Source organism: Ostrea edulis, chromosome 9, assembly GCF_947568905.1.
Source record: "Ostrea edulis chromosome 9, xbOstEdul1.1, whole genome shotgun sequence".
NCBI lineage: Eukaryota > Metazoa > Mollusca > Bivalvia > Ostreida > Ostreidae > Ostrea > Ostrea edulis.
Window position 1 is genome coordinate 55,579,311 of NC_079172.1, and position 24,736 is coordinate 55,604,046.

General features: G+C 35.6%; 2 protein-coding genes across 3 annotated transcripts in view; both read right to left on the minus strand.

The window, feature by feature from the left end:
• Nucleotides 1–23,329, minus strand: part of LOC125658102 (uncharacterized) — a 92,802-nt gene extending 69,473 nt beyond the window's left edge. The window contains exon 1 of the mRNA XM_048889238.2: nt 18,095–23,329. Coding sequence (XP_048745195.2) covers nt 18,095–18,188 — 94 coding nt within the window. The 5' untranslated portion in view covers nt 18,189–23,329. The remainder of the gene's footprint in view (nt 1–18,094) is intronic.
• Nucleotides 23,330–23,448: 119 nt separating this feature from the next.
• The window catches only part of LOC125658081 (uncharacterized), a 77,717-nt gene continuing 76,429 nt past the window's right edge, over nt 23,449–24,736 (minus strand). The window contains exon 17 of one of the 2 annotated variants that reach the window (XM_048889170.2): nt 23,449–23,931. In XM_048889170.2, the coding sequence (XP_048745127.1) occupies nt 23,774–23,931 (158 nt within the window). In that variant the 3' untranslated portion in view covers nt 23,449–23,773. The remainder of the gene's footprint in view (nt 23,932–24,736) is intronic. The other variant, XM_048889171.2, reaches the window with a different exon arrangement.

The window sequence follows — 24,736 nt, forward strand, 5'->3', positions numbered from 1 at the left end:
ATTAATGGTAATTAATTTCGTGAAAATGATTCAATAATGATAAAATTCAATATTGTTTTCTCTTGAGCATATAAGGAATATTTTAGAACTTTGAGAATGATCCTTGTAAAATGGAAAATGGTATTAGAGTCTATGGCTCTTCCATTTTGAAGGGGCGCATAAATAGTAAATTTCAGGATTCCTGCACCCCTGGGGGCTTAGGGTAGGGACCAAAATTGACCAATTTTCAAAAATCTTCTTTTCTAGAACCACACATGTTTAAGAAAAACTAAATGCATAGTGATGTAGAGTAGGAAGGCCTCTACCAAAATTGTAAATTTCATTATCCCCGGGGTAGGGGCCAATCTTCTTTAGTGCTATTGATACGAAATTGAAACTAAATAAATATTTAGAAAGAACAGGGAGTCCTTTACCGAAATTGTAAATTCCGTGATCCCAGTGGTAAACGTTTTTGTATTAGGGTAGGGCCAAAATGGTCAGTTATTAAATGTATAAACAATAGACATTTTTAACTTCTTGGTAACTGCCATTCCAATTCTTTTGAAATTTTGGTATGAAACATTTTTAGAACGGGGGGGGGGAGGCATAAATAGTAAATTTCAGAATTCCTGCACCCCTGGGGCGTTAGGGGTGGGACCAAAATTGACCAATTTTCAAAACTCTTCTTTTCTAGAACCGCACACTAAATGCATAGTGATGTAGAGTAGGAAGGCCTCTACCAAAATTGTAAATTTCATGATCCCCGGGATAGGGGTTCTGACTCCAGGGCGGGGCCAAACTTGGTATATAGTGTTTATGTGTAAAACACTCGAATAACATCTTCTTTAGTATTATTGATACTAAATTGAAACTAAATGGATATTCAGAAAGGACAGGGAGTCCTTTATCAAAATTGTAAATTTGATGATCCCAGGGGTAGAGGTTTTGGTATTAAGTTAGGGCCAAAATGGTCAGTTCTTAAATGTATAAACAATAGACATTTTTAACTTCTTCTTGATAACTGCCATTGAAACATTTTTAGAACGGGGGGGGGGGCATACATTGTAAATTTCAGGATTCCTGCACCCATGGGGCCTTAGGGGCGGGGGAAAACTGCTCAAAATTGACCAATTTTCAAAAATCTTCTTCACATGTTTAAGAAAAACTTACTATAAAGTGTCTATGTGTATAACACTTCATTGACATCTTCTTTAGTGTTACTGATACATTGACATCTTCTTTAGTGTTACTGAACATTGACATCTTCTTTAGTGTTACTGATACATTGACATCTTCTTTAGTGTTACTGATACATTGACATCTTCTTTAGTGTTACTGATACATTGACATCTTCTTTAGTGTTACTGATACATTGACATCTTCTTTAGTGTTACTGATACATTGACATCTTCTTTAGTGTTACTGATACATTGACATCTTCTTTAGTGTTACTGAACATTGACATCTTCTTTAGTGTTACTGATACATTGACATCTTCTTTAGTGTTACTGATACATTGACATCTTCTTTAGTGTTACTGAACATTGACATCTTCTTTAGTGTTACTGATACATTGACATCTTCTTTAGTGTTACTGATACATTGACATCTTCTTTAGTGTTACTGGTACTAAATTGAAACTAAATGGATATTTAGAAAGAGAAGGTAAGGTAGTCTTTTACCAACATTGTAAATTTGATGATCCCCGGGGTAGGGGTTCTGATCCCAGTGTGGAGCCAAACTTAGTATATATGTTGTTTATGTGTAAGTTTGCTGATACTGTATAAAATCTAAATGCATACTTAGGAATAGCAGAAAAGGAGGTACAAAAAATGTTGAATTTTCACAACCCAGGGGTTTACTCTAGAATGGGTCCAAACTAGTCATATCTTTTAATGTTTTAATGTTAATACACCTAGTATATTATGCAAAGTCTTTCATCAGTGTATGTACTTTTGAGGGCAGTTTTATACTGTTGCTGAACATTAGAATTTAGCTTAAATATTCAGAAAAGGATTGTTTTTCTAGATTTCATAGCCCTTGGGAGTAGTGATTCTTTTTCACTAGTACTCGGGTGACCGATAAGGCCTGTGGGCCTCTTGTTTTATTTCATGATCTGATTACCTGATAAGTAGGGTGTTATTGTGTACCGATATGTATTGAATGGACAAAAGAATATCACATTTATATACTGTTTTTCAAAAAATATTTCAAATGAGTCATTCGTCATGTGTTAAAAATATTCACATATGGATTTGTAATCTTCAAATTGTTCTCTGTCATGTTATTCCAAAATGAATTATATAGACTGATGAAGTTCTCAAAAGATATCTCAAATATTGAAATAGTTCTAGATTTTTTATGAATCTCGTATAACAAAACCTCTCGTATCGAGGCAGGCTACTGAAAAGCAAGTTGATGGTGTAGAGGTTTCAATAGTCTCGTTTAAAGTCAGCATTTCGCAAATTCTATGGTCGTTATAACGATCTAGTTTGTTAATACAACCTATCATCGGGTCAACTGCTGTCTGACGTGTTTCATACCGATTGTTAGGCCGTTCTTGGCACACTGATTTTGACTATGGATAACTCCGTTCACCCGATCGCCAGGGGAGGCTATCTCCTCCTAGACACCTGATGTTATCTTCACCTTTCATTCTAATTGCTGAAGTATAAGAGTGTTTAATTCTAGTAGATTTCAGAAGATATATGGACTCTTGTCAGAGTGTGTTAGTCGTGTTTGTTCTTGTATATCCCCCCCCCCCCCCCCAAATTAGTTCAATTATATATGTAATGTCTACTTCTGAATCATATGACATTTCATTCATGTACATTACAATGTATGTAATATCAAATTCTCTTATGTCATATGTTCAAATAATTCCCGTCTATTCTAATCTTTTAAATATTTCTCATGTTCTTAGATTGCAAATAGTTCTCATACATGTATGTTGAAATTGTTCTCAAATTGTTCTCATTTGTTCAATGATTCTAATATATTTTCATTGCTAAAGTCTCAATCTTAGAAACCTCAAAACCTTTATAAAACTTCATGTGTACCAAGTTTGCAACTGTTATAAATGAGAGGAATACAAGAACGTATTTATGTTCGATATTTTAAAGCGTGGTTTATGATGTTGAAACCTGGATGATGAACTCCTTCGACAGTTTTCTTAATTGGAAAGTTTTTGAAGAAATTCATGTATAGCGGTTCTGAGAATTAGAAAATGATAAAGCCGCCGTGTATGATGAGTTTGTACGTTAACATACATCGTATTTCATTAACATTGCCAACTTTTTCACTTGCGTACAAAAGATTTTTTCATAATTATGATAGTTTTCGAATGTGGGGTTTTGTTCCAAATGAGTGGCCGATGAGAACCCCGTGGCCGATCAGTTTTGTTATAATATAAGCTAATGTTTCAAGGGTGGGGGGGTTCGTTAAAAACAGCAAAGGACAACGAAAGAAGAAATTTTAGTCAAAATAAAATTTTCCAATTTCTTTTTTGTTTTACAGACGAGATCCATTAATCTCGGCTGAGATTCGGCTTGGCTAAATATTTGAACTGACGTCTTCATTGAATCTCGATGCAGTCCTTCGTAATTCATGTTTGGAAATTTACATTCAGCTTTGGTCGGTTCTAGCAATTAATGTGCACCTATGCGACATTACCGCTCGCTTAAAACAAGTTATTGGATTATTAAACCAACTTTGTATCACTATTAATGCTGGATTACTACTTTCCATTACTATTTTATGTAAATACCATAATAAAAACTCACTTTTTCCGTTCAAATGATGACTTCCATGGCGTAATATTATATCTCCCAAAATTGAAGAGTTCCTATAGTCTGTTTTTAGATAAGCGATATTCAAGTAGGTATGTGGAGATACTTTATGTCAGTAATTTAATAAAATAGACTTTAAGAACTCTTCAATATCAGGAGATAAAATACATGGAAGCCATCATATGAACGGAAAATTTAGTGACCGTAGCACTCTAATCTAGCAGTTTATTTCTAAACTAAATAATCCCGTGGGGATCCGGGTTAGAATAGGTCCTCAGTACCCCCTTGCTTCTCGTAAGAGGCGACTAAATGGGGCGGTCCTTCGGATGAGACCGCAAAAACCGAGGCCCCGTGTCGCAGCAGGTGTGGCACGATAAAGATCCCTCCCTGCTCAATGGCCATAGGCGCCGAGCATGGGCCTAAATTTTGCAGCCCTTCACCGGCAGTGGTGACGTCTTCATGTGAGTGAAATATTCTCGAGAGGGACGTAAAACAATATTCAATCAATCAATCAATCTAAACAAAATACTTGTATCTTAATATTTAGATTAATAATGAGATGACCTTTTAATTCCATTCAAGCATAAAGTGCCTGTTAGTGTTTTAGCTATTTCATATCTGTTAATTTCTCGTACTATGGATCGTAAACTTCACCTTAGTTTTCATTGGTTCTGTTTCAATCTTCTTTCCCGTTGTATCTCTTCGGGTTCAACACTAATCTGCAGGATGTCGGTAAATGTACGAACTTTCACATAAATTCATCCCAAATGAGACAAACCTTTTATACACACCGGAGTCCGGTTCGCTTTAAAATTTGATGTGATACTTAAAATACATACATGTACATGTATTATACCAGGCATAGAATTAAATTACGAATAAAAGGAAGTTCGATTTAAGAAGATTATGTTTGGGGGAAATTGTTAAAAAAATTATTTCATCTTTTACAATATTGTTTTCGGGAGGCTTTTATTTATTGGATATAAAATTTGGAAATTCAAGTCATTTTCAGTATGATTTTTTTTTTCTTTATTAATATTTTTCATGGTAAGTTAATGATTTTAAAATACATATGCATTAGTATGAAGTATATGAAACGGGGGATTCTGTGGATGACTTCCCGCTCTCTCTCTCTCTCTCTCTCTCTCTCTCTCTCTCTCTCTGTAATTTCTACTTTCCTTGTTCATGATAAACCTTTTAATTTGCAAAATGCTGACCTCCTCATTATTTTATACAATATTTTCCGTTCCGTCTTCCGTTCCGCGTTTTAGCACACACACACACACCTAAAAACTCACTGAAATTTTATGATTTTTCGAACTTTTTCATTACAAATTTTCTCCAAATTCATTTGTTTAATATAATTAGATCACAAGTGAAAGTTTGGAAAAGTTTTGAGCTGACTGGCTTGTCATTGAGTTGTTTCCACACTAAGATAAAATGAAAGCCCTGGCCTCACGAATACATTTCTTGATTTTATTAAGTGGACAATGAATGTGGCGATGTACACTTACTGTAATTTGATGTTACATTTAACACAAAGCAATTGTCGTTGTTATCATCGTTGACCGATTGATTCCCCAATTGTGGACATGTATATTTGCGTAAGGCGTACAATATCAAACACATCGAAATTCACGAGGTGAAGGGATAATTCTTATAAAAATATGCCACTTAGACTTGAGCCGATGCGTTTGGTAAGTCGAAGCTTTTGAAACAGCATTATTGATACTCTCCATGAAATAAACAAACCAACAAACAAATCATAACAATCGTACAAAAAGCAACGGCAATCCATATCAATATGAATTTGAATCAACAAAATTAAGTTGGAACACGAAATCACCTAATTCAAACAACTTAAAATTGCCCATGGAAAATAGATCTTTATTGTTTAGATAATCAATATTTTAAAAACATTTTGCAAGACATTATATCCAAGGATAGCTGCAAAACTGTAGCTCTCTGAAAAAATATTGGGGCAGATCAGAGAGCTACAGATCCACCCCTTATAAAAACCTTCGATTTACGGCTCACCAAATTATGCGCACAGTTGAGGCCTCATATCGTTGTATTCTTGCATCGCCATCTCTTGAATTTAGTACAAAAAACTGTGCTCATGATTACAGTTAGAGAGTGAATTTGGAAGGCCATCAGAAGTCTGGCCTGCCACGAAGAGGTTGACCTCCAGTAAAGAGGCTAGCCATAGTTCGTTTTTGGTGTCGTCCGCATTGGCTGAACAGACCGTCGTCCATTGTTGAATACCCCAAACCCTGGAATTGACCAGGTACGATCCCAGAATTGAATGTAAATACGTTACAGAATTTGGTGGCAGCGTCGAGATTTGGAGTAAAATTCCATCATTAAAGTTTACATTTGTTCTTGGTTTATTTTAGTCGAGTTTGTTTAATTTTTGTGAATTACTGATATGTCTGAGAGCGATGTGAATGCTGAGATGACTGCCTTAGAGCAGGAGCTAAGTAGGCTTCAGGCTAGTACAAATCGGGATTACCTAAAAGTAGGCGGACTACCATAGATGATCAAGGTTACATACCAGAGGGCGCAAGACCTAAAACTGTTAGGACGACCACCCTACCTAATACATATACTAGGCCTGACAATCTTACTGATTTAAGTAGGGCAGATGATGGCGAGCCAGATAGATTTTCTATTACGAGCACACCATACCATGCGAATACATCCAGGCATGATTTTCCAGTGATGAATGAGACTAACATTACAACTCGCCGCCCTGAGAATACTGCACAGAATGACAAACCCAAGATCACCATTGTGAAACCAGATAAATTGACGGAAGTTCGTCATGGGCCGATTTTAAGTCTCACTTTGATATATGTGCAGAATTGAATAAATGGGCTCTGTCAGAGAAGGGGATGTATTTGGCCGTTGCTCTGCGAGGTCAAGCACAGAGTGTTCTTGGAAATCTGCCAGCAGTAGACAGATGTAACTACATACTTCTAAGTAAGGCTCTAGAGGAGAGATTTTTGCCCTCAAACCAAACAGAATTCTGCTGACTTTTTGGTTCTTCCTAGCGGTACATAGTTCAATATATACATGTAGTTGTTGAAAAAAAAATTAAAAAGAAAGGAATTCGTTGTAAATAACTTTGAAATTGATCGTTCTGTCGTTTATTAAACCTTTGTCTAAAATAGAATTGTTTAGTTTCCAAGTTGTACATGCGGGACGCACGTCATCGGAGGCATGGGCAGTGTAATGATTCCGGATATTTGAGGTACGACCGTGCGGAGTTCTTAATTAGTCACTGTTTATATCACGTGATCTCATTTGTGTATAAATACCGAGACTCGCAGTCGTCTGTGCCATTCTGATAGAATACCCAGCCAAGTAGAGAGGACGAGAGTATGTGTACTAATAGAGTATTCATGGTAAACAATTCCTCGCCTGTTCTTACAGTTAGAGAGTGAATTTGGAAGGCCATCAGAAGTCTGGCCTGCCACGAAGAGGTTGACCTCCAGTAAAGAGGCTAGCCATAGTTCGTTTTTGGTGTCGTCCGCATTGGCTGAACAGACCGTCGTCCAGACCGCTATATTCATTGTCCGTCCTGAATAAGGCATCCTACAGTGAGTGTAGTGGTTGAAGGGCTACCACATATACTGTCCGTCCTGAATAAGGCGTCCTGCAGTATATGGGGTAATCCGAGGGCGACTGGGCTCTAGATCTGCATTTTGTTAAGTTAGCACTACCAGTTTATCGTTGCTTGCCTCTGATTGATATAGTGATTCTCTGTTTGATGATAATTAACCTAGATAAGGTTAGGACATATTTGTATATTTTGACAGTCCACTAAAATCATACCAATTAGTTTAAATTAGTTATTGTTGAATACCCCAAACCCTGGAATTGACCAGGTACGATCCCAGAATTGAATGTAAATATGTTACCTTGGCCCTTGGACTTAGAAAAATAGCATGAATTATCTTCCCTTTTAACATAACCTTAATCTCATAATGAACTTTGAATATTGTTGCGGTCCAATAATTTTTCCCTTTGGTAGGGGAGTATGTAATGCTTCTCTTATTAATATTTTTATGAATCGAAGAATGTAGCATAACTGTAATTGGGGTTTATCTTCCCGTGTATAGCCCAAAAATGTCACTGGAAAAGCAACTCAAATCTCTTGATTTTCTGCCTGCAAAATTCCATCGCTAAGGTCCCCGTGTGTATACACTCGACCCTTTTTTCCTTTCAAATCAAACAATTATCACCTAAACAACAGTAATACAAAATGTAATTCAAAAGACAGCTAAAACTAAACAAACTTAATAATCAACAAACTTAAATGGGTAAAAAAGCAAATGTGAATATATCGTATATTTTTATTTGAACTTGTTCATCTATTTAAATAGTCGTATTGTAATTATACCATTCATTTTTAACAAATTGAGTGTTTGAAGTTAGAGTCTTGTATTTTGGCATTCAAAATGAAAGTAAAGGATATAAGCCAAAAACTGTCCATTCTGTGAGAGAAAGAACTGATCAAGGCCGTAGAATGGACAGTTTGAGGCTTATATCCTACTTACATTACATCTATCTTTTGTTCTAAGAATGGACAGGCTCAGGTAAACCCATTGACAATGAGAATTAGGAATAAAGCTATTTTTGAATAGTCTGACAATATAACCAGTCTTGCGTAGAAGTCTGTTTCTTTTGTTCACTTATTGAACAGTGTCAGGTAAGTAGTCTTGTTTTATATTCACTCGCTCTATAGTACTGAGCCATATCAACATGTCGTCCTCTGATAGGGAGAGCATTTTCATTGTACATTCAAAATTTAAAGATTTTAATGAAAGTACTGCGAATATTATCTTAATGAATGTTCTATTCTGGATATGGAGGGTGAGAAAGTTATGGAGCCAAATTTTGATCTGAAAAGCATTGTTTTTTTAATATTTGGATGAGGAAATAATTAACGCCAGCCAAAAGAACCCAATACGTCCATCTTGTGAAATGAAATTATTCATGAAAGCAAAAATAGTAATTCAGAATTAGGATATGCTAATAAAAAAGACATAAAAAAAAAAGCGTTGTGAAGAAGTTTCGGAATGTGCCTCTGAATCCAGAGAAATTCAAATACAGTATGGAAATATGTCTTTCAAATTTAAGATTTGATGCGATATAATAATGGCCAATGGAATTTAAAAAAAATGTTAATCTTAAAGTTGAAGCAGAGGAAATATCGTTTTAAGTGTTTTAGGGATTTTTCCTATATCTGTGTTGATTCTTGTTGGGGATTTAAAATTAAATTTGTATCTCTTTGACAAACGTATTGTCTTTCTCTGATTTTCAGCCTACCTGTAGACGTCTAATAAGTTATTGGGTTTACATGGCACTGTCCAATAAGTTGACAATTACTGTCCATCATTTTTAAGAACGGACAGTATCTGTCCATTCTTAAAAATAATGGACATCAATTGTCAACTTATTGGATACCTACAGGTAACCTTTTCACTACAAGTGGACTTTGTTCTATATAAAAGCCTAAAAAGACAAAGGATTGCGTAACAAAAATGTTTTAAATACAAATAAGTGTTAAAGCAACTAAAGAGCGCCCACATCGATCACAAAATTTTCAGTGAACGTATGTAGAAAGTATCTCTATTCTTTTGCTGATTTTGTCATTTATTTCTTTTACATGCGTGTTGCTTCGGGGACGGGCCAAAGTGCATGCTTACAAAGCAGTCCACAGAATTGGACCCTCTTACTTGAGGACGAAGGACCCAGTGGTGATATTGATATAGTTGAAAATGAGGACCTCAAATCACTTATTATTAAAGGTCCTAAATACAGAGAACCTCGGTCTTTTAATTGGCGACAGAACTTCATCTCTATTATGAGTTCTGTCGAAGATTATGCCAGACGATGGACTAAATATGAAAAAGAACTTGATACATTGTCAGAATGGGTTAAAAGCATAAGAGGGATATTAAAATCCTGCATTAGACACATGAAAACAAAAGTACGTACCATCTATCCTTCTGTGTTTAGTAAACCAGAAGTGATAAAAGAATTAGATAGGTTACATGAGGGTTCCAGCTGACAAAGCTAGTAACAACATTGTCTTTGTTTGTAAGGCCCATTATTACAACTGTATTTTAAACGAACTTGGCATTAATTCCACTTTTGGTAATCATACTTATACTCCAACTGCCCTTTCAAAAGATGATATTCTTCAAAACCATGCTTCAGTTTTAGACACATTTAATATCCCAGTCAATGGCTCGAATGAATATGAGTTACCGTACCTATACTGGATTCCTAAACTACATAAAAATCCTTGCAAACAAAGATACATTGCTGGATCCAATAAGTGCTCTACCAAGCCCCTATCTTTGCTCCTCACGAAAATGTTAACAGCTGTGAAGGAGAAACTTCACACTTACTGTGCGACTGCATATGCCAGAAGTGGTGTTGATCCAATGTGGATTCTAATAAATTCTAAAGAACTTTTAGTAAACTTGAAATCGCAGAATTTTTCCCAAATCAATAACATTAAAACCTATGACTTTTCAACACTATACACGACCATTCCTCACGATAAATTAAAGACTACACTTTTTGACATCATAGACAGTTGCTTCTTCAACAAAAACGGAAATATTCATATCTAGTGATCAGTCATTCAAAAACTTACTTTGTTAAACACCACTCTGATTCCACGCACAAGTACTCTGAAGTTGAAATAAAAAATATGCTAGAGTTCCTTCGTGGTCTTTGGTGATCAGGTCTTCCAACAGTCTGTTGGAATTCCCATGGGAACGAATTGTGCTCCTTTGTTAGCTGACCTGTTTCTATATTCATATGAAGCAGAATTTATTCAAAAACTTCTACGCGAGAAGAAAAAATCTCTCGCTGTGGCCTCAATTCGACATTTAGATATATCGATGACGTTTTGTCTATTAACAATAATAGCTTTCATTCATATGTCGATTTGATATATCCCTGTGAGCTCGAAATAAAGGACACCACAGAGTCGTCCACCTCTGCTTCATACTTAGATATTTTATTGAAAGTAGACATTAACGGCAAACTGACAACTCAACTGTATGACAAACGGGATGATTTCAGCTTCTCCATCGTCAACTTCCCATATTTATGTAGCAATATTCCATTATCACCTGCATATGGTGTTTATATATCTCAACTGATTCGATATGCAAGAGCTTGTTCTGCGTATAGTCATTTTTTAAATCGAGGCAAGCTACTGACAAACAAGTTGATGGTACAGGGGTTTCAACAGTCTCAATTGAAGTCAGCATTTCGCAAGTTCTATGGTCGTTATAACGATCTAGTTCGTCAGTACAACCTCGCATTGGGTCAAATGCTGTCTGACGTGTTTCATACCGATTGTTAAGCCGTTCTTGGCACACTGATTTTGACTGCGGATAACTCCGTTTACCTGATCAGGATATAGGGCTCACGGCGGGTGTGACCGGTCAACAGGGGATGCTTACTCCTCCTAGGCACCTGATCCCACCTCTGGTGTGTCCAGGGGTCCGTGTTTGCCCAACTATCTATTTTGTATTGCCTTTAGGAGTTATGAGATTGATCACTGTTCGTTATCTTCACCTTGCACCCAATTTAAATTCTTGCGCTTCAGCGCATAAAGTCGTGCATATCGCCATTTATACAAACTTCCGCGAGAGTTCGTTTGCTCACTATACGTACATGAGGCCTCGACGGGGAGTTTGGCTATTTACATTATCCGTGCATTGTGACGTCGCTGTAATTGTTTCACCGCATTATATTCAAATTACAAATCGCCAATCGGATCACCTCGGTCGATTCCTTCTAGATGTAGGGTACTGGAATATACCGAAGTTTGCCGAATGACAAATCGCATGTTCCTCTGAATTTGATCACGCGCTCGTCCTTTTCCGTAACCGGTTAGAAGACTCGGACGTGGATCGACGCAAGGATTGCATCAAATCGATGCATTTCTTCGCCGGAAGCGCGCATGTGGACGAGGTTAAAAGGCAAGAACCGAATCCCTGTATAATGTGTTCTTCAGACTTTCACCACAGATTCAGTTTTGGTATCACTCTAATACATAAACATATAAGTGGAAAATGATAGTGGTAGAATACTTTGGATATGTATGGTATCTTAGATTCATTTGAAAGCTCGCGTTTCATATTGTAACGTACGACTGTGCCATCATAGTTACATTTATGTACACATGGCAACAGACTCTGATGGCGTCGATCCACATACGAGGCATTCTCTCACCAAAGGGCGCGTTACGCAAGCTTCACATACACCTCTGTCAACGCTTGGAATCACGTGACAATAAAATCACATGATATAAACAACCATTCTCGGTTTCCTTTCCCGTTAAAAGTTCAGGCAACAGGTGATACATCAGGCTCTTTTCATAGCAAACTGACACTTTAATAAGTGCATATTTACCATTTATCTGTTTGTCTCTTATTTTACAAGTTTTATCGTATTTTTACAGCCTTTCTTACTTTTGATTCCATGTTTACATTTAAATATCCACCAAATTCTATTCCTTAATTCATTATTCATTAATCTTGTTGAATTAAAAATGCATTTTGTTCATTACATGTGCACTATATTTTGACGTGCAAGTTCAATTTCCAGGATGCGTTTCCAATAAGCAACCACCCACCCCCACCCCCAGGAATATTTTATGACTTATAGAAGCAATGTAAACAAACGGTGATTCAGTAAAAGAATATAAATATAAGAATTGAACAGCAGTTTTGAGCTGTTCATGGTCAATATGAACGGAGTTGGATTTGAATTTGAGGCAAATTCTGTGAATCGCGCTAACTTGTCGCCGAGAAAGTTGGAATATCCGGGAAAAGTTTTATAACATTAATTTACAACAGTAAAAGGAGTGCGACTGAAGACTAAATTTCTTTCATTATACAAGTAAAATATCTTATTTCAATCCATATTTCATATAAATTTTTCAATAAAAACAATTTATAGTATTTCCGTAATTTTGGTATCCGTGATCTGTCTGTGATTCTTCCGTGTTTTATATGTAACTTCCGTGTTCTGTGGTTGTCCGTGTATTGTCAACCTCCTGCGGAAATGCAATGAATCAAACTGTCATAGGAATGTATAACGAAATAAAAAAAGATACACTCTTGTTATTAAAAGTTTACTTGTAAATATGGTTTATATCATGAATATTCTTATTTACGACATGCACCAGAAGTACATGTATTAACTATACTTCATTTTAACACAAAAACATAACACTAACATACATTGCCTCACAGCCAGCCGTGATTGCTGGATGCCCGTAAGTTATTGTATTCTAAATAAACAATACAGAATTCGCAGAAAAACAAGGCGTTTCCCCCCATATACAAAAAATAAGATAACTTTCCAACTCCATATACAGAATATGAGCAATACATAAATAACAATCACTTTTAAATAAACCTCATAATCCCCTCTATATAGCATCAGGGCCGGCCAGGAAAAAAACTAGAAATAAAACGATGAAAATCGCAAAAAAATCTAGAAAACCTGTGTCGCTGGATGCAGGGGTTTGTGAACGGACCTCACAACTTATTTGTAAATTTTTAACCTTTTCATGACATGAATGAAAACATAAGATTTAATTGTACATTAAGTTTCGTCTATCACGTGACGAGCTGCGGCTAGAAGTGAATACCTGAATTGCAGCTCGAAAACCTGTTTTTCTAACTCACATTCTATTGGCTAATAATGGATCATTCCATTCTACCTGTACAATATACTGTACCGTCAATACAACATTTTCCCGCTATTACTAACGAAACGCAGGGAAATATAAATAACACAAAACCGACGATGTCTGTTCACAAGCAATAAGTAGGTAAATTCATGTTTAAAAAACTTTCGACCACTCAGTAAAACGACACGAAAATATTACTAAAATTATTATCTTTGCAGGTACTTTCATGTGGAATGTATTATCTGATTTCCCCCAATATCTTATGTTGAAGATTTCTTTCGTCATTCGGTATTATAATAAATGACAAATTTTCAATCTCAATCATTCTTTTGTTCAGATTTTTTATGACAGCAAAAACGAGCTACGGTGAGCAGAGTTTGGGTTATAGAAGCTGATAAACATAAAAATTATTATCAATCAACCACAACCGAAGAACATTGATTTTGAGCAATTATTGTAAGTCAAGTATGATTTTTATATACATGTACTACTGTAACCAGGCTAAGTAACTTGATGGATCCAGAGGGAAGGTCACAGGGTTGTAACTCCTTTTGTTTCAGTAAAATGGGAGAGAGCATGCAATATGCATGTAGGTCTTTCAAACTCTTGAGACACACTCCTAGTGCAGTACGTATACAGTTGCATGAAACAGAGAAATTGTAAAATCATTTGACAATTTGAATTTTTTTATGATTAGCCGTATACATATCGTATGGTGTAACTATATCTCGGCCTCCACTGGCCCAAAATTCCCGTTTGAAAATTTTGCGACCAATTTGGAATGTGTACATATTTATACCTATGCAATGGCTAGGAGGGAGATGCCGTGTTTATTGTCACACAAGAGAGAGAAACTATTCCCCAAGACAGAGGCAGAGCTTTGACTATTGAGCGCCGACACTTTTGAACGCTTTACCAGTTGGTTTACATCGTGCCGAATCAATGGACATATGTATACATTATGATATTTAAGCAATATCTCAAGACTCATTTCTTTAACATTGCTTTTAATGTTTAACAGAAAATGACAATTCTTAGTTTTTTGTACAGAATGTCGGACTTTTACCAGCACATAATACTACTTTAATGCAGGACATTTTTTTAAAACTTATAATTGTTTGCTATTAAAAGGACATGGACACGGTTTGAGCTGAAAATTTTCAAATTTTAATTTTCCATTTTTACTTTTTACAATGCTTAACTTAAGTATTTCTAATGGTCAACCAAAATTTGAATATCAGTTGTTGAGTTACAAGTGAGATACAGCACTCACAATTCATTGTTATGTAAACAAGGCTCGTGCCATGTTTTTGTTTACATATAGATCGCTCAATAGAAAATAGCATGTTTAAAACAAAATGAGATATGCCAAACACTAGAAACTATTTATTTGTGTTAAGAATTAACTTGTAAATTGAAAAAAAAAACTACTTTAAACGAAATTTTTACTAGCATATTTAAAAAACATGGCATGAGTCTTGTTTACATAACAAAGAATTGTGAGCTCTGTATCCCCCATGTACCTCGGCAACTGACATTCAAATTTTTGCTGACCATTAGAAGCATTTTAAACATTAAAAGTGGAAAAATAAAATTTTAACATTTTCAGCTCAAATCATGTCCATGCCCCTTTAATGTGAAATGCTTTAGAGATTTGAAATTGATTAGGGCGCTATACAAATTTAGTATTGCATTGTATCACGAAAATCTAGTATGCAGTTCCTTTTCATAAGCAAGATGAATGCCAGTATATTTTTGCCATGGATACTTACTGACTTATCTGAAAATGTTGCTGAGGTAATCACTTTACCGTTGATTATTCTCCACGTTTGGCATATTTTATTTACACAATTTTGTGTTATCAGTTATCAAATTTTACATGTATTGGCACACAGCAAAAGTGCGGAGTTGTGGTTATTTTTGTACACTTTGAATGTTGCAAGTTTCCGAGGGTTGACTGTCAGATCGCGTTTACACTTTCTAGGGGAGGGGCGACTCGCTTGGATGGATGCTGGGCGTCGGTTAAGCTGGTCTGTACCCTGAATTTTGCGTTTACGTTTTCAAAATCACGCTTATTTACGTATAGTCTCAGTTTCTGGCAATGTTCATCTGCAGTAAGAATATACTGTCCAATTCACAATCCTACACTTAATTGAAGAAAAGTATTGATAATACTTAGTTCACTTCATTAATTACCTCATTTTATCCTCACCTGCATATGGTTTTTATATCTCTCAACTGATTCGATATACAAGAGCTTGTTGTGCTGCGTATGGTCAGTTTTTAAATCGAGGCAAGCTACTAACAAACAAGTTGATGGTACAGGGGTTTCAACAGTCTCGTTTAAAGTCAGCATTTTGCAAATTCTATGATCGTTATAACGATCTAGTTTGTCAATACAACGTATCATTGGGTCAAATGCTGTCTGACGTGTTTCATACCGATTGTTCTTGGCACACTGATTTTGACTACGAATAACTCCGTTTACCTGATCAAGATATAGGGCTCACGGCGGGTGTGACCGGTCAACAAGGGATGCTTACTCCTCATAGGCACCTGCTCCAACCTCTGGTGTGTCCAGGAGTCCGTGTTTGCCCAATTATATGTTTTATATTGCTTGTGAGATTTATGAGATTGATCACTGTTCGTTATGTTCACCTTTCACAGGTACATACATGTATACTACCCGGAGAGAATTTACTCATCTTTTTAAATCCATAAAAGATAAATCAAAAGATCCATACTAGTTATCCGCGGGTTAATTTACATGAATACTTGTTTTCTTTTAAATTTCGTAGTTGTACATTCGAGTTTGAACTACATGTACATTGTGAACATGCGATAGTTAAGTAAATGGTATGTTTGAATTGAAAAAAAAAAAATAACATCGTGGTAGAGAAAACGTCGAGACACTTGTTGGATATGTATCTACATTTATATTTTCTAACATTTTCTTTTTATATTTACGCAGTGGCCTCCGTAGTGGTTAGAGCATCGTGCTCAAAATCGCACGGCCTCTCACCTCTGGTCGGCGCGGGTTCGAATCCCGCTCACGCCGGTAAGTGAGAAAGTTTCCCAGTTTACTTTTGTAAGGTCGGTGGTCTCTTCCCAGGTACATTGTATCTGGGTTCTCTCTTCCACCAATAAAAACTGGGCGCCACCAGATAACTGAAAAATTGTTGAGTGTGGCGGAAAACAGCCAAATCAGCAATAAGCCCTTGATATCTCTACACATTGTAATGATAGCCATTTCCTCATGAACGCACTGCATTTGTAAACAATGCTGTATGACGACAGATACATATACGTGTAGTATCAACAGCTGGTAATTCGCATGGAAATAAAGTAGAATGAAAATCAAAGAAATAATCTTCAGTTTTAAAAATACAACTGCAACGCTTCACACCGGCTTCCAAGAAGCGCTAACGTACATTCATACAGGCGTACATTTATACCGGCGTACATTTATATACATTTATACCGGCGTACATTTGTACCGGCATACATTTATATACATTTATACCGGCGTACATTTATATACATTTATACTGGCGTATATTTGTACCGGCGTACATTTATATACATTTATACCGGCGTACATTTATATACATTTATACAGGCTTACATTTATATATATTTATACCGGCGTACATTTATATACATTTATACCGGAGTACATTTATATACATTTATACTGGCGTACATTTATATACATTTGTACCGGCGTACATTTATATACATTTATACCGGCGTACATTTATATACATTTATACCGGCTTACATTTATATACATTTGTACCGGCGTACATTTATATACATTTATACCGGCGTACATTTATATGCATTTATACCGGCTTACATTTATATATATTTATACCGGCGTACATTTGTACCGGCGTACATTTGTACCGGGGTACATTTATATACATTTGTACCGGCGTACATTTATATACATTTATACCGGCGTACATTTATATACATTTATACCGACGTACATTTATATACATTTGTACCGGCGTACATTTATATACATTTATACCGGCGTACATTTATATACATTTATACCGGCGTACATTTATATACATTTATACCGGCGTACATTTGTACCGGAGTACATTTATATACATTTATACCGGCGTACATTTATATACATTTATACCGGAGTACATTTATATACATTTATACCGGCGTACATTTATATACATTTATACCGGCATACATTTATATACATTTATACCGGCGTACATTTATATACATTTATACCGGCGTACATTTATATACATTTATACAGGAGTACATTTATATACATTTATACCGGCGTACATTTATATACATTTATACCGGCGTGAAGCATCACAGTTCATATCCTCAAAAATGAACATTTTTCGTAAGTGAAGATAAAAAATTCAAAATGCCCTGTACGTTGAATACTACATGTACATGTATAAAACATGATATATTATTCTTCTTTTTAACCACCGATATCATCTCGAGCATTTTGCCCTCACAAATACAGTCATACACTGTAGTCATGAAAGTTATTTGCTGTAAGATTAAAAAAATGCAAATTTGTGAAATGAAGCGGACTCACGAGATGCTAAGCTGGTGTTGGTGACTTGAGAGATCGCAACATACAGAGTTCCAATCCACATCAGGAAATGGGTCACTATGTACCGACACTCCATTGTCACTAAATCAACTGAATTGATAACTCTATCAGAGCTTTATACTATACGGTGTAAAAATCGGATCAGGGAAGATAATATTTCCAAGTACTATACAATTTTGGAACATGCAGTTTTGGATACGTTAGTTCTATCACAATAATAATATTTTTTCATGGAAAATGTGCAGATTGAAGGAACAACGATCGCACAGGAGATATTTGTAGGAGAAATAACCCTCGGTCTCGAGATTTTATATTCCTATGATATCTTGAAACCGAGGATTTTTTCTTTCGGCAATTTTTTTCCTCATTTTTTGTGACTTTTTTCCCCAAACAGTGATGTTTGAAACATGCACAAAATACAGTTCTTTAGACATTGTACATGACATCAACGTATTCACAATATGGCTTTGTGACGTCAAAAGGTTTATTGGAAATTAAATCCCGGCGGATCTTGCTACGATATTCATGTAGTTCTTGTTTTGGTTTTTGTGTGTGTGTGTGTGTGTTTTTTTTTTTTTTTTTTTTTAACATTAACTCATTCTACTTATTTTTTTTTTTTTTTTTTTTTTTTTCATTAACTCATTCCTCTTATTATTATTTTTTTTTTTACATTAACTCATTCCTCTTATTTTGTATTTAACATTAACTCATTCTTCTTATTTTTTTTATTATTTTTTTTTTTTACATTAACTCATTCCTCTTATTATTTTTTTTTTTTACATTAACTCATTCCTCTTATTATTTTTTTTTTTACATTAACTCATTCCTCTTATTTTGTATTTAACGTTAACTCATTCCTCTTATTTTTGTTATTTACATCCATTCATTCCTCTTATTTTATTTCTTATATTAACTCATTCCTCTTATTTTGTATTTAACGTTAACTCATTCCTCTTATTTTTATACGCCCGTCTTTAGACGGGACGTATTATGGTACAGCGATGTCTGTACGTCCGTCCGTTTGTCCATCCGTTCGGGGTTTTCTATTTATAATTTCATTTCCCTTTCACATATCATGCTGAAACTTGCTGTGTAGCTTCTTTGTGGGTCACTCTAGATCATACTGCAATTTTGATCCATATCGACCTTTTTTCCAGGAATTTTGCCCTTTTATTTGGAAATAATTATTATATGGAGGGTACATAATTTGTCCGCCCTACTCCTCCCACAGTTTTCAAGTGAGAGCCTTCTTATTTTGTGGAGTGTTTGTATGGGTATTGAGGATGTGCATGTGGGATGGATTTTGATTTCCTACAATTTGTTTTTAGAAAATTGCAGGTTGTTAAACTTAGTCTACTTGGAAATTAATATTCTATGGCGGGTACATAATTTGTCTGCCCAACTCCTCCCACAGTTTTCAAGTGAGGACCTTCTAATTTTGTAGAGTGTTTGTATGGGTATTGAAGATGTGCATGTGGGATGGATTTTGATTTTCTACAATTTTTGAGAAAATTACAGGTTGTTGAACTTCGTCTATTTGGAAATTAATATTCTATGGAGGGTACATAATTTGTCTGCCCAACTCCTCCCACAGTTTTCAAGTGAGGACCATCTTATTTTGTGGAGTGTTTGTATAGGTACGGAAGATGTGCATGTGGGATGGATTTTGATTTTCTACAATTTTTGAGAAAATTACAGGTTGTTGAACTTAGTCTATTTGGAAATTAATATTCTATGTAGGGTACATAATTTGTCCGCCCAACTCCTCCCACAGTTTTCAAGTGAGGACCATCTTATTTTGTGGAGTGTTTGTATGGGTATTGAAGATGTGCATCTGGGGAAGGATTTTGATTTTCTTCCATTTTGAAAAAAATACAGGTTGTTGAACTTGGTCCATTTTGAGGAAATCTCGATTTTTAAGCTAAGACCATTTGTTCAAATGAAAGTTTGTCACAGCCTCATGATGGCTGATACTACCTGAAGCAAAGTTATACAAATTATAGCACAAAAAAAAAACCAATATGTAAGCATTTCACGAGCGTATTATGTACCGTTTGCGGTACTCTTGTTGTTATTTACATCCATTCATTGCTCTTATTTCATTTCTTACATTAACTCATTCCTCTTATTTTTTTTTTTTTTACATGAAGACATTCCTCTTATTTTGGTTTTAAAATTAAGACATTCCTCTTATCTTTTTTTTAACATCAAGTCATTCCTCTTATTTTCCTCGTTACATAAGTAATTCATCTTGTTTTGTTTTGTTACAGCCAGGCATTCTTCTTTATTTTATTTTTTAATATAATAATACATTCCTCTCATTTTTTTTTTTTAGATGAAGTCATTCCTCTTATTCTTTTTTTTTCATTTGTACATGAAGTCATTCCTCTTATTTTGTTTCTTGCATTCAGCCATTTCCTCTTATCCTTTTTTTTTTTAACACACACACACACACACACACACACACACACACACACACACACACACACACACACACACACACACACACACACACTACATTAAGTCATTCCTCTTATTTTGTTTCTTGCATTCAGCCATTCCTCTTATTTTGTTTTTTACATGAAGACATTCTTTTAATTTTTTCTCTTACACTAAGACATTACTCTTATTTTGTTTTTTACATTAAATCAGTCCTCTTTTTTATATCAAGTCATTCCTCTTATTTTTTTTTTTTTTTTTTTTTTTTACATTAAGTCATTCCTCTTATTTTATCTCTTACATTAAGACATTCCTCTTTTTTTTTTTTTTTTTTAATTTAACACATTGCTCTTGTTTTGTTTTTTAAATTTAGTAATTCCTCTTAATTAAGACATTCCTCTTATTTTGTTTTTTGCATTAAGACATTCTTTTTTGTTTTGTACATTAAGACATCCTCTTATTTATTTATTTATTTATTTTTTTACATTCAGACGTTCCTCTTATTATTATTATTTTTTTTTACATTAAGACCCTCTGATTTTGTTTTGTACATTAAACCATTCCTCTGATTTTTTTTTTTTCATCAAGACATTCCTCTTTTACATTAATTGAACAGTCGAGATATCCACCTAGTAACATCTAACACCCTTATGCTGAAGTGGCTTAGTCTACTAGTAGCCAAAGCCATGGGGGATGTACACAAAATTCCATCACCATTACCGTGGAAACAAAACCCATAACACCAACTTGATTTACCCATTTATTGATATCAAGGAATGTCATTACGAGCCAAACATAAGCTGTGCACACAACAGGAAAGTGGAGATAATTGACCGCATTGCTTAATATGCCAAATTTTATAGCAAATTCACTAACCGAAATTTCATTTCAGTGGCACATTTACGTATTAATTGCTTTTTTACACTTATAGTTCTTCTTGTCATTCATGAAACGATGTAATATTTTAAAACAAACGAAATGTGTAGTTACTCACATCGGTTTCCACCATTGTTTATGACCTCGGTCTCAGCAACACGATTATGTTCGGCAATCGTCGTTCCCATGTCCGTGTATACGACGCATTGACGGTTTATACGAAACGGTTATTGTAGGTATGCTCTCTAACAATACCCCCTTGTTTATTTTGCTTAATTTTTCTTCAGATCTTGGGCAGTATATTAGTTATAGTGATAAGTGTTATTTGGTGCATAATTGGATAGTTGAAAAAATACCGTTAGTTACAGCTTGTATTGCTTTGTATTCTTTGTGGGAATTATGAAATTGATCACTGTTTGATTTCACCTTTTCATTCAACTAAATCATATAGATACGCACCAATGAAAGAAGTGCACTGTATACAGTTTTATTACCGATAATATTTATGTTACACACACATATATGATAAGTATCACCTATCACCGCCACGGTGGCCGAGAGGTTAGAGCGTTCGCCCCGGGGTTCGAATCCCGGTCGCGACAGACCTAAGTCGTTAAAACAGGTAGTGACAGTTCCATCGCCAAACGCTCCGCATCAGGTGTGGATGTCACGGGTCCTCGGAGATGACCTTAAAAACGGATGTCCCGTGTCACAGTAGCAGTGGCACGCTAAAGAACCCACACTGCTCAATGGCCGTATGCGCCGAACATAGCCGTAAGCGCCGAACATAGCCGTAAGCGCCGAGCATAGGCCTAAATTTTGCAGCCCTTCACCGGCGTCTCCATATGAGTGAAATATTCTCGAGAGGGACGTTAAACAACACAAAATCAATCAAATCAGTTAATAGAAAAACCTTGTAGGCAGTATTCAGACCGAACTATTGGCACTAGGGCTGTCAAGCTTAGTACACATACTCCTCATGCCAAGTGAAGAACGCCTTCTAATTCTTCAAGGTCAAGGTCGTAGTATCACTTACATGTAGTAGTAAAACTTAGGCAGGATACAGACCGAACCGTTGAGGCTAGGACCGTCAAACATGGTACACATGCATCTTATGCCAAGCAGGGGATGCCTATTGTTTCTCAATGTCAAAAGTCAAATTCGTAGGAGAAAAACTTTGCTTTCATTACAGATAAAGATATCATTTAGTCACAAACTTGGAGGAATATAAGTTCAGTTTGCATTTCAACAGGATTCGTGAACCACGGCCTATTTTTAGGGTAAAAGAAAGTCAAACAGTTTTCCAGATTTATTGTCAAATGCATAACATGCTTATATGCCGAACGGGCGTATGTTGTACCGTTTGTGGTCCTCTTGTTGCACAATGTAATTCTTATAGAGAACTATAATCTCTACGAAAGATGAAGAAAACAAACAGTGGTTAATCTCATAACTCCTACAGTATAACGGATATAAAATAGAGAGTTGGGCAAACACGGTCTCTGGATAAACCAGAAGTGGGATCAGGTGTCTAGGAGGCGTAAGCATCCCCTTTGACCGGTTACACCCGCCATGAGCCCTATATTTTGATGAGGTAAACGGAGTAATCCGTATTCATATCAGTGTGTCAAGAACGGCCTAACAATCGGTATGAAATACGTCAGACCGCAATTGACCCAATGGTAGGTTGTATTGGCAAACTAGATCATTATAAAGACCTTAGAATTTGCAAACTGCTGACTTTGACCGAGACTGTTGAAACCCCTGTAACGTCAACGTGTTTGTCATTAGCCTGCCTCGATTTGAAAACTGATCATACGCAGAACAAGCACTTGCGTATCGAATCAGTTGAGAGATATAAACATCATATGCAAGTGATACTGGAATATTGATACGTAAATATAGGAAGTTAACGATGAAGAAGTTGAAATCATTCCGTTTGTCGAAGTTGAGTTGTGCCGTTAAGATATTTAAATCCTTTCAACTGTTTTGTTTTGATCACATGAATGTAAAAAAATCAATATGGCTACAGCTGCAGATTTATTCATAATCAGATCATAATATTCTTCATTTTTGCATATGAAAAACAAATGAATATAGAGCTCTATAAAAGTCATAGATAGCATATTTCTATATGAAAGATAAATCATTTCCATTTATTCACATGTATCAGTCGACGTAATTTGATTATACCTATAAATGCTCACTGTTGAATTGCAAAAGCAATTCGAAAGAATTTAAACCTTCAACTCTTAACAAATTTGAGTCATCATTTACAAAGTTCCAGTTATTATTTGAAATGTTTTCACTTTAGAATTCTGTATGGTCTGCACCGTAATTCAGTTCTTAAGTCAAGCGCCTATGTCTGGACGGGACAGCAGGAGAGGCCTCGGGGTGCGACCTCGCTTCCTCAAATGCTCTGTTAGTATACAGTTGCTCCTCATGTTTACTATCGTCTTGATAGATATTTTGCTCGACCATAGGATCCATATCAAGAATTTTGTCTGAAGTAAAAAAAAAACCAAAACTCTCCTTTAAAAATCAGGACATTAAAAAATAAACAAGAGGCCCATGGGTCACACGATTCACCTTGGTCCTGCTGTTGTTAAGCTATTGTGAGTTTTAAAAGACGCAATCTTTATTTCCATGAAAAATTCTAACCCCATATTGTGGCCCCCAACCTAACCCCATAGGGTCACGATATCACATAATAAAATGTCACAAGATGAAAAATCTTGCCATAAGGAATATATATACAAAACAAGAAAGTCCCATCTTAAATAGTTAAGGGGGTATTGCTTACATTAACTTTCTTAAAAGTAAGTCATAATCCAAGGTCATGGTTACAAGGTCAAACATTTTGGTACCAAAAGACATCCCTTGTCACAAAGAATGCATATATGAAAGATGTATATCTCGCCATTCAAAAGTTATAAACAGGTTAAACATGTTAAAGTTTCGGTAAAAGGTTTAAAAGTGGGTAAAACGTCAAGGCCAAGGTTATATGTTCAAACATTATGGCATCAAATGAAAGTTTTTGCCATAAGGAATATATGTACTAAATATGAAAGCCCACTGTAAATAGTTCAGGAGGTATTGCCTAGGTTAGGTAGGTCAAACTCTAAGGTCAAGGTTTGAAGCTCATAATCTTTGATACCAAAAGAAAGGTCTTGTCACAAGGAATAAAAATATTAAATATGAGACCCATTTCACTCATCATTGAAAGGTTATGAGCAAGGTTCAAGTTTCAGACAGGACAAAAACAATAAGACCCCCCCCCCCCCAGAGTTTAGGCATTGGGGCATAAAA